The sequence below is a fragment of the Saimiri boliviensis genome, chromosome 7 (assembly GCF_048565385.1).
Source record: "Saimiri boliviensis isolate mSaiBol1 chromosome 7, mSaiBol1.pri, whole genome shotgun sequence".
In the NCBI taxonomy this organism is placed as follows: domain Eukaryota; kingdom Metazoa; phylum Chordata; class Mammalia; order Primates; family Cebidae; genus Saimiri; species Saimiri boliviensis.
In genome coordinates, this window is record NC_133455.1 from 38,493,655 (window position 1) to 38,511,224 (window position 17,570).

Consider the following 17,570-nt stretch of genomic DNA (forward strand, 5'->3'; position numbering starts at 1 on the left):
TTCCCCCACAGATTTCATGTCTTCTGGTGCTCTACATGTAATACATAGCTTGTTTTAAGAGCAGACCATGTGATGTTATACATATAATAACATTTTATATACTGTTCCTTCTACCTAGAGTGCCTTTGTTCCCAACACATTTTTTATTCTTAAATTTAATTTTAATTTTTTTAGAGACAGGGTCTCACTCTGTCACCCAGGCTGGAGTACATTGGCATAATCATAGTTCACTGTAGCCTCAAACCCCTAGACTCAAGTGATCTCTTACCTCAGCCTCCTCAGTGGCTGGTACTAAGGGGCATGTCATGTCTGGATAATTTTTAAAATTTTTTTTAGACAAAGGGTCTCACTGTGTTGCCCAGGCTGGTCTCCGCCACGAGGCCTCAAACACTCCTTCTGCTGCAGCCTCTTTAGTAGCTGGGATTTTCGGTGCAAGTTACTGTGTCAGCTGTGGACACTTTTTTAAAGGAAGGTTTCAGGCTAAGTGCCATGGATCACATCTGTAATCCTAGCACTTTGGGAGGCCAAGTCAGGAGGATTACTTGAGACCATAGTTTTAGATCAGCCTGATCAGCATAGCAAGACCCCATCTCTACAAAAAAAAAAATTGAAGAATTATCTGAGTGTAGTGGTGTGCACCTTTAGTCCTGACAGCTACCTGGAATGCTGAGGAGAGAGGATCACTTGAGCCCAGGAATTTGAAGTTAAAGTGAGCTATGATTATGCCGCTATACTCCAGCCTGGATGAAATAGTGAGACCCTGTCTTTTAAAATTTTTTAAAAATTGGCTGGGCCCGGTGGCTCACACCTGTTATCCCAGCACTTTGGGAGGCTGAGGCAGGGGGATTACAAGGTCAGGAGATTGAGACCATCCTGGCCAACATGGTGAAACCCCATCTCTACTAAAAATACAAATATTAGCCAGGTGTGGTGGTGTGTGCCTATAATCCCAGCAACTTAGGAGGCTGAGGCAGGAGAACCACTTGAACCCAGGAGGCAGAGATTGCAGTGAGCCAAGATCATGCCACTACACTCCAGCCTGGTGACACAGCGAGACTCCATCTTAAAAAAAAAAAAAAAAAAATTGAAAAGATTCAGGTTTTTTTGTTTTTTTTTTCTCTGCAGATTTCCCAGTCATTGAGCATTTGATTTTAGATACTTTAATTAAGTCTTTGAGGTAAGATTAAGCCAGAGGATCATACACAGATATTCATAAAGATATGCCTTGGTTCTGTTAGGAAAGTGTTTTCTTGATGTCTCCTTATATGAAGTACTATTCTAGGCACTGACACTTTTTTCTTCTTGGAAGGTACTAAGACTACTTTACTACCAAAGCGTTTTCTCATTTCTACTTATGTTTTTGGGTAAGTATTGAACAGCAAGAAAATGACCAATAGTAATTTTAATTTTTAATTATCAACAGGTAAAAGAACTTAAACATTCAAACAAACTAGAAATAACAGACATCAAACTGGAGGCAGCAAGAGCTAAGAGTGAGCTAGAAAAAGAAAGGAATAAGATTCAAAGTGAACTGGATGGTAATACATGATTTCCCATGCTGCTGCTGATTTTCAGATATGAACTCAAATTCTTAAAATAGTTGAAACTGAATTTTTATTTCCAGATTTTCACTTAATTCATTTTTAATCTTGGAGCACATATGAATTTTTTATTGTATGTTGAGTGTTCTGTTCATTGTAATATATAACCTTTATAAAATCAATCTTATGTTTATATCATAGGTATTGGATATATAAGCGAACTTTGTAAATGGGATGCCATACTTCCTGATTTTTAAATTTTAAATCTATTTATCATGTAGTTAATAGTCCCCAGACATTTTAAGTCTAGAGAACTCAAGGAAGATAATTGGGTGTCAGGCTTAATTTTTATCAGTTAAAATTTTTTTTTATATAGACCCTAGGCCTTTTACTGTAGCCTAGTGCAGAGTAGGCTTTTTTTTAAGTTTCAGTTTAATCTTAGAACATCCATCTCATCAGGCTTCCTCTTAGCTATGGTTGAGTTGGTCTGTAGTTAAACTCGTTTCAGGCAGTTTATGATGAATGCCTTGTATGTTTTGAAACGGGGTTTCACCATGTTGTCCAGGCTAGCCTTGAACTCCTGGGCTCAAATGATCCTCCTGCTTAAGCCTCCTCAGTAGCTGGAACTACAGGTGCTAACACCGTACCTGGCTGCTATGAATGATTTTTTCCAATTATTAATTTCTGTTTGTTGACTCATGGGTTTCCATAGAGTTAGAGAGTAAAAATTTTTAAGGAACTTAAAGAATGCTCCACTTTGTTTTTACTTTTGATGTGAATTTGTTTTAGTTATTACATCTGCAAAGTACTTGCCAATTCATCACAAAGATTTCTGAATTCATTGTTCAAACTTGAAAGTATCCATGTTACTTATACTTCTGCTAGAAATCTAGCAATTCTGCTACAATCAATAGGTTTTGAAAGGTTTTGTGGTTTAATTCTCTCTGCTGTCGGCCAGCTTTGTTATGATGCTGTCTTAGAGGCTTAAGTCACAGAACCTCTTTAGAGGTGAAGTAAGTAAACCTCTGGTTATCATCCAGGTTGATCTCAACTCTCAATGTTCGAATGAGTAAATGTATATAACCTTTAATTAAAGTTTTTGTAGCTGGAACTACAAAACTAAATTAGTTTTTTTTGTATGCACTAAATTCGTGACCACAAAATTAGCTCTGAGTTTTAGTCTGTTTCATTCTTATTTTAAGAGAGTTTATTTATGATGTGAGGATTGGTAAAAGTATATTTTCATAGAGACTTCCTACATTGTTTTAGTTGTCTTACCAGCTTATGAACACTTGCTGTTAAATGTGATTTTTCATCTTAATAACATTGACTGTAGTACATTTTTCTCCTTAAAAAACACTAGGACTACAGTCAGACAATGAAATTCTCAAAGCAGCTGCTGAACACCACAAAGTACTTTTAGTAGAAAAGGATCGTGAATTAATACGTAAAGTACAAGCTGCCAAAGAAGAAGGTTATCAAAAACTTGTGGTATTGCAAGATGAAAAGTAAGTACTTAATTACCTTAGTTTGACTTAACTATCCTTGTAGCTGAAAACATTTTGTTGTCATACCATCTTTATTATAGTTTTTGTAACATAATTGTGATCTGTTGTTTTAGGTTAGAACTTGAGAACAAATTAGCAGATTTGGAGAAAATGAAAGTGGAACATGATGTCTGGAGGCAGTCTGAAAAAGATCAGTATGAAGAGAAATTGCGGGCTTCACAGATGGCAGAAGAGATCACCAGGAAGGAACTTCAGAGTATTAGGTTATATAGCATATACATTTAAAATTTTTCATGTTGCAATAATGTCAGAGTTCACAAAATGATGTACAGGTAGTTCAAAGAATTCCCATGTGCCCTTCACCCTGATCTCTCAAATACGAATATGTTATGTAACCATATTATAGTAAGATTAAGAACTTAACATGAGGCTGGGCATGGTAGCTCATGTCTGTAATCCCAGCACTTTGGGAGGTGAGGCAGGTAGGTAGGTCACAAGGTCAGGAGTTCAAGAGCAGCCTGACCAACATGGCGAAACCCTGTCTCTACTAAAAATATAAAAAATTAGCTGGGCGTGGTAGTGAGTGCCTGTAATCCCAGCTACTGGGTAGGCTGAGGCAGGAGAATTGCTTGAACCTGGGTGGTGGACGTTTCAGTGAGCTGAGATCCACACCACTGCACTCCAGCCTGGGCAACAGAGTGAGACTCTGTCTCAAAAAAACAAAACAAAACAAAACAAAAAGAAATTAACATGAATATAATCAGGAAATCAGACATTACTATTATGAAACCTATTAACGGTATTCAGATTTTACCAGTTGTCACACTGATGTCCTTTTTCTGGTCTAAAACCCAATCCAGGATCACACATTGTGTGTAGTTACTTTTAATCTGGAACATATAAATACTTGTCAGTATTTTGTATGTCTTCTCTCAATTTGGTTTTGTATTGCATTTTTAATGATTAAATTCAGGTTATGCATTTTTAGCAAAACATTGAAGTCATGTGTCCTCAGTGCATTGTATCAGGAGGTTCACGATTTGACCCCTTAACTTGAGATTTTAACCTTGGTCACTTGGTTAAGTTAGTATTTGCCAGATTTTTCCCCAATAAAATTACTACTTTTTTTCCCCTTTGTCATACGTAATTATCTTTGTGGCTGCCCATATATTTCGAGACTCTGTAAATATTCCCATCATATTTTCCCTTTATACATTCTTCCATTAATGTTAGTATCCATTGATAATTCTTACCTGGAACAATTATTACTCTAGCATTTGCCAAATGATGATCTGTTTCTATTATCTTTCCTCATTTGTTAGTTGAAATTCTCCTGAAAGGAAGAACTTTCCCTTTTCCTCTAAATGTTGTATTTATATCATTATGGATTTATACATTCTTTTTTCTATAGATTATAATATTTTGTTATTTATTTTATTGCTCAACTTTTCTCAGATTTGGCTATTTGAAGATCTTTCAAGTTGAATCCCGTGTCCTTTTGATATAATCCCACCTTTTATTGAGACATTTTTCTGTCATTACAGGATGTTCTATTCTGTGATTCTCTTTCACTTTCACTGCCCTAACCCTGGAATTAATCATTTACCTGAGGTGCTTTGATTCCTTTTTGATTGGAGAAATGGTATTTAGAAACCAAAATCTCAGCTCTAGATATGCTTATTGGCACTAGAGAGTCATTGATTCTAGGTCCTCCCAGGGAACTGAGTGAGCTGAAAGGTACACATTTCTATCTATTTCTTTATTTTTCTCTCTATATTAATAATCTTGAGTTTACTTTGGTATTTCCAGTTCTGTTCCAGCACCATGGAGTTCATTCTGGCCTTCCTCTTTTCATACTTGCAATTCTTTTGACAGAAAACCAGCATTCATTATTCATACTGTATTTGCTTATTTCCTCAGTCCTAGAATACAGAGTTGTTTTGGAATCGCTAACTTACTAGTCAGTGAAAAGCAAACCTGTTAACTTATGTGTAATATTTGCATATAGTTCTTTTTGTCTTTACCCTTAGAGTGTATAGTCAAAATACTGTTTTCCAAAGTTACTTAGGATTTTTCTCAAATTCTCCTTTAATGTGGTTTGCTATTCACTTATAAGCAGGTTTATTCTTTCTGTTCTATTCCATTTTGAGACCATACCCCATCGTTGTTTGTTTTATTTATTAATATATTGAACGTTTGAAATATCTACATGGTTATAAAGGACAGACTGAATGTTTGAAATATCTACGTGGTTATAAAGGACAGATTGTAATATACCAAAAAAAAAAAAAAAAATCTACAAATGTGCCACTTCCCACATCTGCTCTACCCTGTTCCCATTCCCTCATCTTTTCTCATCTGTTCTACCCCTCTGTGAGATTAAGCTGATTAGTTTCTGGGTTGTTTTTTTTTCCATCACAAATGTTAGATGTCATTGTATTTTTTCTTCTTTTTTTTGAGACGGAGTCTCACACTGTCACCCAGGCTGGAGCACAGTAGCGTGATCTGGGCTCACTGCAACCTTCTGCTCTCTGCAACCTCTGCCTCTCCCCTTCACATGATTCTCATGCCTCAGCCACCAGAGTAGCTGAGATTTCAGGTGCACACCATGATACTCGGCTAATTTTTTTGTATTTTTAGTAGGGATGGGGTATCTCTGTGTTGGCCAGACTGGTCTCTAACTCCTGATCTCATGATCCGCCTGCCTTGGCCTCCCAAAGTGCTGGGGTTACAGACGTGAGCCACTGGGCCCAGGTGGTATTTTTCCTAATTTCTTATCAGTGTACCGTGGAAACTGCTTCAGATTAGTTCATAGAGATTAACCTCATTATTTTTTATGGCTGCATAACATTCCACTGTGTGTATCTATTAGTGTTTAGTAAAACACTCTCCTATATTTAAGTATTTAGTTTCCAATATTTTGAGAATATCTTTTTTTTTTTTTTTTTTTTTGAGACAGAGTCTCACTCTGTCACCCAGACTAGAGGGCAGTGGGGCAGTCTTGGCTCACTGCAATCTCTGCCTTCAGGATTCAAGCAATTCTCTTGCCTCCCGAGTAGCTGGGATTACAGGCATGTGCCACCATGACGAACTGATTTTTGTATTTTTAGTAGAGATGGGGTTCACTGTTGGCCAGGCTGGTGTCGAACTCATGGCCTCAGGTGATCTGCCCACCTTGGCCTCTCAAAGTACTGAGATTATAAGGTGTTGAGCCACTGAGCCTGGCCTCCAATGTTTTGTGATTACAACTAGTGATGCAATCAGTAATGTTGTACATGTAAATATTTTCATTTTCTGGAGGTGTATCTGGAAGGTGAATTCCTGAAATAAATAGGTGGGTCAAAAGATAAATTCATATGCAGTTTTGGTACATATTGTCAAATTTCCATCCAAGAGAATTGTACCACTTTGCATCTTAGTGTAGTTTAATTTGCATTTCTCATAAATGAGGTTGAACAATGTTTCATGTATTTAAGGGTCATTTTAATATCTTTTTTTGGATGAATTGTTTGTTCTTGTCTTTCCCTACTGTACTTGGTTTCTTTGGCTTTTCTTCCCTTGCTTAAAAAATGTATTAAATGACCCTGCTTTTTAGGAGCTCTTTGTATATTAGGATTATGCTGCAGATGTTTTATCCCAGAGTGTGTCAGCAGTCTTCTAACTTTGCTTCTGTTATTTTTTTGCCATGCAAAAATTTTTATTATGTAATCAAATTTAATCTGCTATTGCCTCTGGGTATTAAGTCAGAGTTAGTAGTTTCTTCCTGAACTGAGGTTAAAGAGGAATTCACTTCTTTTTGCTTGTGTGGTTTCATTTTTTACATTTAGTTCTCTGATCTGTTTGAAGTGTATTCTTTGTATGCTGTGAGGTATGGATTTGTTCTTTCTAAACAGCTAATTGATTGTCCCACGCTTTTATTAAAAACCTGTTTTTGCCCTAGTGATTCATGATAATACTTTTATTGTATTTTAAATTTCCATATATACTTTGGTGTATTTCTGGGCTTTCTGTTCTATTTCACTGGTCTGGTTATTTGTTCATGTGCCATTTTACAATTTTTAAAAAATAATTTTGCTTTAATTTTTATTTAGAGACAGGGAATTTCTCTGTTGCCCTGGCTAGAATGTATAATCATGGCTCACTGTAACATTGAAGTCCTGAGCTCAAACAGTCCTCCCGTCTCAGCCTCCCAAGTAGTTGGGACTTCAGGCACCTGTACCATTATTACAGTATTTTAATTATAGAGCCATATAGTATGCTTTAATGTCCAGTTGTGCTGCTTGGTTCTTACAGTTTTTATCTTTCAGTATTTTCCTAGCTATTATTGTATGTTTGCTTTTTCATATCAACTTGATTATTAATGTCTAGCTCCATAAAAACGTTTGTTGGTAATTTTATTGGGATTTTATTAATTTTTTTCTCAATTTTTAAAAATGGATAAAATATATATAAAAACAAAATTCATCATCTTAACTGTTTTTAAGTGCATATTTTAGTGGTATTGAATACAGTCATAATGTGGAACCATCATTACCATCCATCTTCAGAGTTCTTTTCACCTTGTAAAACTGAAACTCTGTACCCATTAAATAGTAACTCCCCATCCTCCCAGCCCCTGACAATCACCATTTCACTTTCTGTCTTTTATGATTTTTGACTTCTTTATGTACCTTTGTAAGTAGAATCAAGCAGTATTTATCTTTTTTTTTTTTTTTTTCTTTACTGGGTTATTTTACTCAGCATTGTGTCTTTTTTTTTTTTGACTGGGTCATTTTACTTAGCATGATGTCATTACTTTTTTTTTGTTTGTTTTAGAGTGAGGCTTGCTGTCACCAGGCTGGAGTTCAGTGGTGCCTTCTCGGCTCACCACAACTTCTGCCTCCCAAGTAGTTGGGATTAAAGGTGCCACTGCCACACCCAGCTAATTTTTGTATTCTTAGTAGAGATGCAGTTTCACCATGTTAGCCAGGCTGGTCTTGAACCCCTGACCTTAGGTGATCTACCTGCCTTAGCCTCCCAAAGTGCTGGGATTACATGTGTGAGCCACTGTGCCCAGCCTAATGTTCATTACTTTCTAAGGCTGAGTAATATTTCACTGCATGTATATACTATATCCATCTGTTCATGGACACCTGGATTGCCTCCACATTTAGCTAGTAATAATGCTGTTACGAAGATGTGTATACAAGCATCCCCACAGGGCCTTGGTTTCAGTTATTTTGGATTTATATCCAGAGGAATTACTGGATTATATTGTAATTCTGTTTTTAATTTTTTTAGGAACTACCATTCTGTTTTCTGCCGTGGCTGCACCATTTTAAATTCCCACCAAAAATGCACAAGACTATTAGTTTCTCCGTATCTTCACCAATACTTGATTCATGTTTTAAAAAAATTGACACAAAATTGTGCGTGTTTACAGGGTACAGTATGATAATTTGATTCATGTATACAGTTTAATGATCAAATCAGGTTAGTTAGCATATCCATCACCTCAAACATTTAAAGTGTTCTTTCATTTGGGAACATTCAAAACTGTCTCTTCTAGCTATTTGAAAATATACAATAAATTAGTGCTAACTATAATCAGCCTACAGTGCTATAGAACACCAGAAATTATTCTTCCTATCCAACAGTAATTTTGTATTTGGTAACCAACCTCTATCTTCCCTCCTCACTAGTAACCACTGTCTACTCTGTAGTTCTATGAAATAAACTTTTTTAGCTCCCACATGAGTGAGAACATGCCCTGTACATTTTTGTGTACCTAACATACTGTTCTCCCATACTTGTCCATGTTGCCATGGATGACAGGATTTCATCCTTTTTTATAGCTGAATAGTATTCCATTATTTATATATGCCACATTTTCTTTATCCATCCATCTGTTGATGGGCACGTAGGTTGATTCCATATCTTGGTTATTTTGAATAGTACTGCAGTAAACATAGGAGTGCAGATATCAATCTGACATACTGATATCCTTTGTTTTGGATGTATACTCACTTGTGGAAATTGATGCATCCTGTGGTAGTTCTCTTTTAGCTAAGTTTTTTTGAGACAACGTCTCACTCTGTCACCCAGGCTGGAGTGCAGTGGTATGCTCTCGGCTCACTGTAACCTCTGCCTCGCTAGTTCAAGTGATTCTCTTGTTTCAGCCTCCTGAGTAGCTAGGATTACAGCTGTGTGCCACCATGCCCAGCTAATTGCTGTTTTTTTTCTTTCTTTTTTTAGTAGAGATGCGGTTTCACTGCGTTGGCCAGGCTGGTCTCCAACTCTTGACCTCAAGTGATCCGCCTGCCTTGACCTCCCAAAATCTTGAGATGACAAGCGTAATCCACTGCACTTGGCCTGTTTTTAGTTTTCTTGCGGAGCCTCCATACTATTTTTCTTAATGGCTATACTAATTTACATCACCACTAACAGTGTTAGAGTCCCTATTCTCATTCTTGACAACATTTGTCATATCTTTTTGACAGTAGGCATTCTAGCTGGTGAGAGGAAATCTCATTGTCATTTGATTTGCATTTCCCTGAGGAATAGTTATGTTGAACAGTTTTTCATAAATCCATTCAGATCCTTTGCTCATTTTTAAATGGAATTATTTGGGGCTTTTTGCTGTCGAGTTATTGAGTTTCTTGTTTATTCTAAATGTTAATCCCTTGTCAGATGAATAGTTTGCAGATGGGCCGGGCATGGTGGCTCATGCCTGTAATCCTAGCACTTTGGGAGGCCAAGGTGGGCAGATCACCTGAGGTCAGGAGTTCAAGACCAGCCTGACCAACATGGTGAAACCCTGTTTTTGCTAAAAATACAAAATTAGCCAGGCCTGGTGGCTACACGGGATGCTGAGGCAGGAGAATCGCTCGGGCAGGGAGGCTGCAGTTGCTGTGAGCCAAGATCATTACCAGTGCACTCCAGTGTGGTCAAAAAAAGAGTCAAACTCCATCTCAAAAAAAAAAAAAAATAGTTTGCAGGTATAGGTATTAATATTTTCTTCCATTGTATAGTTTGTCTCTTTACTCTGTGTATTGTTTGCTTTTTTGAGCAGAAACTGTTTGATTTGATACAGTCTCATTTGTCTATGTTTGCTTTTGTTGCCTGTGTTTTTGTTGTTATAGTAGTTGTATTTATTTTGTTGTTGTATTTATATAAGGGATGGTGTTTTGCTGTGTTGCCCAGGCTGGATTGCAGTGGGTATTCACAGGTGCCATGCTACTGTTGTTCTACATAGAGTTTTGACCCACTCCATATCTGACCTCTGTCACGTTACTCCTCCTTAGGCATTTTGGTGGTCGTCTGCTCCTGGGAGATCATCATCCTGATGCTAAACTTAATGTGGATGCTCAATTGGAATAGCACACTGTAGCACCTACAGCACAGAATTTCTGGACTCAGGTGATCCTCTTGCCTCAGCTTCCCAAGTAGCTGGGACTATAGGCATGTGCTACCATGCCCAACTTGTTGCCTGTGTTATTAAGGTCTTACCAGTAAAATCTTCACCCAGGGCAGTGTCCTAAAGTCTTTCCCCTGTGTTTTCTTGTAGTCGTTTCATAGTTTGGGGTCTAATACTTAAGTCTTTGATTTTTATATATGATGAGAGATGGACCCAGTTTTATTATTTTGCATTTAGATAAGTAGTTTTCCCAGAACCATTTGCTGAAGAGGCTGTTCTTTCCGTCGTGTATTTTCTTGGTGCTTTTGTTGAAAATCAGTTATCTGTAAATACGTGGAATTATTTTTAGCTTCTCTATTCTGTTTTGTTGGTCTGCGTATCTGTTTTTATGCTAGTACTGTGGTGTTTTGGTTACTGTAGCTTTATAGCATATTTTGAAGTCAGATAGTATGATAGATACCTCGAGTTTTATTCTTTTTACACAAGATTGCTTTGACTCTTTGGAGTCTTGTGGCTCCATGCAGATTTTAAGATTTTTTTTTTTTTTTTTTTTTTTGAGACGGAGTTTCGCTCTTGTTACCCAGGCTGGAGTGCAATGGCGCAATCTTGGCTCACCGCAACCTCCGCCTCCTGGGTTCAGGCAATTCTCCTGACTCAGCCTCCTGAGTAGCTGGGATTACAGGCACGAGCCACCATGCCCAGCTAATTTTTTTGTATTTTTAGTAGAGACGGGGTTTCACCATGTTGACCAGGATGGTCTCGATCTCTTGACCTTGTGATCCACCCGCCTCGGCCTCCCAAAGTGCTGGGATTACAGGCTTGAGCCACCGCGCCCGGCCAGATTTTAAGATTTTTAAAAATTTTTTCTGTGAGGAAATTCATTGGTAATGTGATAGAAATTGCATTCAATCTGTAGATCACTTTTGGTAGTATGGTCACATTAACAACATTAATCTCCCAATCCATGAACATGAGATTTCTTTTCATTTTTTGGTATCTTTAATCATTGTTTTATAGTTTTTCTTGTAGAGATCTTTAACTTTCTTGGTTACATTTATTCATAGGTATTTTATTTTTTACAATTATTATAAAGGGGGTTGCTTTCTTTTCCAGTTTGTTAAGTATGTAGAAATCCTACTGATTTTTGTATATTGAGTTTTTTTTTTCTTTTTATCATGAAACACTAATGAATTACAAGTTCTAAGAGTTTTTTGGTGAAATCTTTATGTTTTTCTGTATTTAAGATAATGCCATCTGTAAGTGGAGAGTTCTGACTTCCTCCTTTTTTATTTGGAAGTGATTTATTTCTCTCTTGTGCCTAATTGCTTTGGCTATTTCCAGTGCCGTGTTGAATAAGATTGATGAGTATAGGCATCATTGTACTGTTCCAGTTCTTTGAGGAAAAGCTTTCAACATTTTTTGTTCAGTATGTTAGTTGTGAGTCTGTCATATATGATATTCATTGTATTGAGATGTGTTTCTTCTATACCTAATATATTTTAGAGTTTTTATCCTGAAGGAAAGCTGAATTTTTATCAAATGCTTTTTCTGCATGTATTGAAATGATCATTTTTTCTTCATTCAGTTGATATGATGTATCATGTTTATTGATTTGTATATGTTGAACCATCCTTGAATACCTGTGATAAATTCAACTTGATTGTGGTGAATGATCTTTTTAATGTGTTGCTGGATTTGGTTTGTTAGTGTTTTATTGAGGGTTTTTGTATCTATATTTATCAGAGATACTGGCCATAGTGTTCTTTTTTTGTTGTGTTCTTGTCTGGTTTTGATGTCAGAGTAATGCTGGCCTTGTAGAATGAGTTTGAAAAAATTATTTTCCTTTCAGTTTTTTGGAATAGTTTGAGAAGAATTAGTATTAGTTCTTTTTTAAAAGTTTGGTAAAATTCAGCAGTGAAGCTTTCAGGTCTTCGGCTTTTCTTTCTTGGGAGACTTTTTATTGTTGGTATAGTCTTGTTACTCATTATTGGTCTGTTCAGGTTTTGTATTTCCCACTGGTTCAATCTTGATAGGTTTGTGTGTTTAGCAATTTATCCACTTTCTCTAGGTTTTCTAATTTGTTGTCCTGAAGTTGCTCACAATAGTCTCTAATGATATTTAGTATTTCTGTGGCATCAGCTGTAATGTCTGCTTTGTCATTTTTGATTTTATTTGGGTCTTCTCACTTTTAGTTAGTCTAGCTAATGTTAGTGTACAAATACCTGAAAATAAAATAACATGCTTCTGAATGACCAATGAGTCAAGGAGGAAATTAAGAAATAAATTTTTTTATTTCTTCAAAAAACCATTTTGTTTTGTTGATATTTTATAGTTATTTAGCTTCCTTTTTGTAAATTTCTGTACTGATAATTCATGTTTTATTTCTCTCTACTGATTTGGGGTTTTGTTTGTTCTTGTTTTTCTAGTTCCTTGGGGAACATCATTATGTTGTTGACGTTTTTGTACTTTTTGATGTAGGCATTTATTACCATAAACTTTCACTCTTAATTCTACTTTTGTGGTATTCACCTTATAATAGGTTTTGGTATGTTGTGTTTTTGTTTTTATTTATTTGTTTCAAGAAATTTTTCAGTTTATTTCTTGGTCATTCAGGAGCATGTTATTTGATTTTCATATATTTGTACACCTTTCAAAGTTCTTCTTGTTACTGATTTCTAGTTTTATACTGCTGTTGTCAGTAAAGATACTTGATGTGATTTTGATTTTTAAAAATTTACTGAAACTTGTTTTGTGGCCTAACATGTGGTTTGTCCTGTGGAATGTTCCATGTTCTGATAAGAAGAGTGAATATTCTGGCCAGGCATGGTGACTCACACCTGTAATCCTAGCACTTTGGGAGACTAAGGTGGGAAGATCACTTGAGGTCAGGAGTTTGAGGGCAGCCTGGCCAAAATGGTATAACCTTGTTTCTACTAAAAATACTGAAAAAAATTATTTGGGCTTGGTGATGTGCACCAGTAATCATGGCTGCTCAAGAGGCTGAGGCACAAGAACCCAAGAGGTGGAGGTTACATTGAGCTGAGATTGTGCCACTGCCCTCTGGCCTGGGTGACAGAGCAAGACTCCATTTCAAAAAAAAAAAAAAAAGACGACAGAAGAAGAAGTATGAGTATTCTACAGCTACTGGATGAAATGTTTTGCAAATGTCTGTTAAGTCCATTTGGTCTATAGTGTAGTTTAAATCTTGTTTCTTTCTAGACGATCTGTCTAATGCTGAGAGTGGGGTATTGAAGTCCTCTACTGTTATGTTGGTGTCTCTCTCTCTTTTTAGATAATAATATAAAGCAGATATTATTACTTGCTTTATATATCTGAGTTCTCTGGTGTTTGATGCATACATACTTACTATTGTTAATTCTCTTGCTGAATTGTTTTTTATCGTTGTATAAAGAACGTCTTTGTCTCTTTATAGCTTAAGAACTTTTTTCAGAGTTTTTTTTTTTTTTTTTTTTTTGCAGTGTGACAAACTTTTCACAGTTTTTGATTTAAAGTCTTTGATATAAGTGTGTTACTTCTGTTCATTTTTGGTTTCTTTTTGCCTGGAGTGTCTATTTTACTTGCAGACTATGTCTTTATGGGTGAAGTGCATTTCTTGTAGGCAGCATGTATTTGGGCTTTGAGTTTTTATTCCTTTATCCAGTTTGTATGTTTTCATTGGGGGATGTAGTCTGTACACAATCAAAGTTATTCTTGATAGGTGAGAACTTACTCCTGTGATTTTGTTAATTGTTTTCTGGTTGCATTGTACATCTTCTGTTTCTTTTTTGCTCTCTTACTTGTTTATCCTTGTGGTTTGCTGGATTTCTGTAGTGACAAAGTTTGATTTCTTTCTCTTTCTCGTTTGTTTATCTGCTCTACTAGTGAGTTTTATACTTTTGCATGTTTTCATGATGTTAGTTGTTGTCTTTTCATTTTCAGTTGTAGGACTCCCTTAAGAATTTCTCATTGAGTAGATGTAGTGGTGATGAATTCTCTCAGTTTTTGCTTATCTGAGAAAGACTTTGTTTTTTCTTCATTCCTGAAGGATAGTTTTGCTGGATATAGTATTTTTGAATGGAAGTTATTTTTCTTTCACTACTTTTGAGTATATCATTCTATTCTCTTCTTGCCTGTAAGGTTGCTCTTGAAGAATCTGTTTGCCTCATGGGGATTTTCTTATATGTGGCTTGATGCTTTTTTTCTTGTTGTTTATAGAATTCTTTCTTTGATGTGATTTTTGATATTTGAGTATAGTGTGCCTTGGAGAGGACCTTTTTGAATCAATTTGGGGTCTTTGAGCTGTTTGGATTTGGATGTTCATGTCTCTCCTAAGACTTGGGAACTTTTCAATTATGATTTTGTTTGCAAGGTTTTTGATACCATTTCCCATTTCTTATTCTTCTAGATTTTTTATAATGGGAATATGAGTTCACTTGATGGTGTCACATAAGTATCATAGGCTTTTTTCATTCCTTTTATTCTTTATAATTATTTATCTGACTGGATTATTCTTGAAAACCTGTCCTAAAGTTCAAAAATTCTTTTTTCTGCTTGATCTAGACTGTTATTGAAATTGTTGAATGTATTTTTAATTTTGTTCATGGAATTCTTCAGCTCCAAGGATTCTCTTTGGTTCTTTTTTATGGTATCTATCTCAAATTTCTCATTCACATGATTTTTTTTTCTGATTTTGTTGAATTTTGTATCTGTATTCTCTTGTATCTTTCCAGGTTTCCTTAACATTGTTGTTTCGAATTTTTTTTCAGGCATTTCTTAGATTTCCTTTTCTTTAAGGTCTATTACTGGAGAATTACTGGGTTCCATTGGCATTAGAGGTGTCATGTTTTCTTTTTCATGTTTCTTTTTTTTTTTTTTTTGAAACGAAGCCTTGCACAGTCTCCCAGGCTGGAGTGCAGTGGTATGATCTCGGCTTAATGCAACCTCCACCTCTCGGGTTCAAGCAGTTCTCCTGCCTCAGCCTCCCAAGTGGCTGGGATTACAGGGGCCTGCCACCACAACCAGCTAATTTTTTGTAACTTTAGTAGAGATGGGGTTTCACTGTGTTGGCCATGCTGGTCTCAAAACACCTGTCCTCATGATCCACTCACCTTAGCCTCCCAAAGTGTTGGGATTATAGACGTGAACCACTGCGCCCGGCCTTTTTCATGTTTCTTGTGCTCCTATGTTATGGGTTCATCTGGTAGAACAGTTGCCTCTTTCTATTTCATGGAGTAGCTTTCGTAAGGGAGGACTTTTTCTTGTATGTTTGTCCTATAGTATTGTTTGGGTAAGTGCTTTGGCTTTGTTTCTGATTGAGTGCAGTAATGCAGTCTCCATGTGATATCTTTGGCTGTAATCGGTGTCAGCACTGTCTGCAAGTACCTCAGTGGCTTATAGTGTGGACTTTTGTAGAGTGAGTCTCGTGTCTTTGCTGTTGGTAGGTGAACCTAGGTGGAACAGTTCTCAGGCCTTGGGTGGTAGGTGTGGTGGCTTTGCCAGTTGTGGGGTGGGGTTGCCAGTGGTGGCTGTTGCCAGATGGGCCTATTCTTTGTCCCCATAGGTATGTGGGGTGCGTTTCAGCTTCACCAGTTGCAAGAATGGGATTGCTGACAGTGCCTGGCAGCTAGTTCTTAAACCCTGTGAACTGCATGCACCAGCAGCCTTGGTCTTGGAGGTGACCTCTCTGCTGTGTGAGACTGCTTGTTCCTTTAGGTCTACTCTTATATTGGCTCAGGTTCTGCAGTTTTGACTTTACTGCTCTGTGTAGCTGAGGTTGTGTTGTTGCAGCCTTTTATGTGGTTGGGGTGTAATGATGGTGGGACCCTTCAGATGTGGAAATACCAGGTCTGTTAAATCCCATGGGAGCATGTATTCTAGCATTGACTCTGTTCTCAAAATGTTGCCATGCTTAGCAGCTTTGGTCACAGGGAGTTGGGGGACCCCGTGTGTGTTATTTCTCTGGAACAGTGTAACCACATGGACTCCAAGCAGCTCCCTGTATTGGCCTTTTACGACTCTAGGGCTCTTCTGTAGCTAGGTTTACCCATGTCCACATGGTTTTAGGGACTGCTAAGGAACTCATACCTATGATTTCTCCCGCAGTGGGGAGTCTTACTTGGTTTTGAGCCAATCCCGGCTTGGTGCTTTGCTTTCTTTTCTATGCTGCCATCTCAAGTCTCCATAATCATGAGTGGGGTTTTGTCCCTTTTGTGTGAATTCTGTTGTTCTCTCCTAGAAACTCTACCTGAAGCGCAGTTATTTACTTGATATTTTGGGCCTTTGTAGAGGAGTGTTGGTCCTCTAGTCAGTCATCTTAATGATGTCTTCCTCGTGTTTTTTTGATAGTAGCCATCATAATAGGTGTGAGGTAGTATCTCATTGTAGTTTTGATTAGCATCTTTCTAATGATTAGTGATGTTGAGCATCTTTTAATATGCTTATTAACCACTTGTATATTCTTTTTTGAAAAATAGCTAGTCAAGTATTTTGCTCATTTAAAAATTTTATTTTTTTCTTGTTTACTTTTTCTCTATATCTGGATATTAATGCCTTATCAGATATATGATTTGCAAATATTTTCTCCTATTCTGTAGGTTTTTACTCTGATGGCTTAGTGTCTTTTGTTGCAGAAAATTTATTTTCATGGAGTTCATTTTGTGTGGGTTTTTTTTTTGGTTGTTGCCTATACCTTTGTTATCATATCCAAAAAATTATTATCAAATCAAATGCCATGAAGCTTTTCCCCCATCTTTTCTTCTAAGAGTTTTATAGTTTTAGGTTGTACGTTAGACCTTTGATCCATTTAAAATTAATTTTCCCACATAGTGTTAAAGAGCAGTCCAGGTTTATTTTTTTATATGTGTATATCCAGTTTTCCCAGCACTGTTTGTTGACAACATTGCCCTTTCTTTATTGAATGATCTTGGCACTCTTGTCAAAATCATTTAACCATATATGGGAGGGTTTATTTTCATATTCTTTATTCTATTCCAGTTGTTTATATGTCAGTCGTTACATCACTGTCACACTATTTTGATTATTATAACTTTGCAATACATTTTAAAATAAGGAAGTATGCATTCTCTAGTTTTGTTCTTCAGGATTATTTCATCTACTTGGGTTCCC

General features: G+C 36.7%; 1 protein-coding gene across 10 annotated transcripts in view; it reads left to right on the plus strand.

The window, feature by feature from the left end:
* The window catches only part of CEP83 (centrosomal protein 83), a 171,392-nt gene that overhangs the window by 111,029 nt on the left and 42,793 nt on the right, over positions 1-17,570 (plus strand). For 7 of the 10 annotated variants that reach the window (XM_010340166.3, XM_074402417.1, XM_074402421.1 and 4 more), the window contains 3 exons: positions 1,424-1,538; positions 2,905-3,049; positions 3,163-3,312. In XM_010340166.3, coding sequence (XP_010338468.1) covers positions 1,424-1,538; positions 2,905-3,049; positions 3,163-3,312 — 410 coding nt within the window. The other 3 variants (XM_074402425.1, XM_074402423.1, XM_074402419.1) reach the window with 3 other exon arrangements.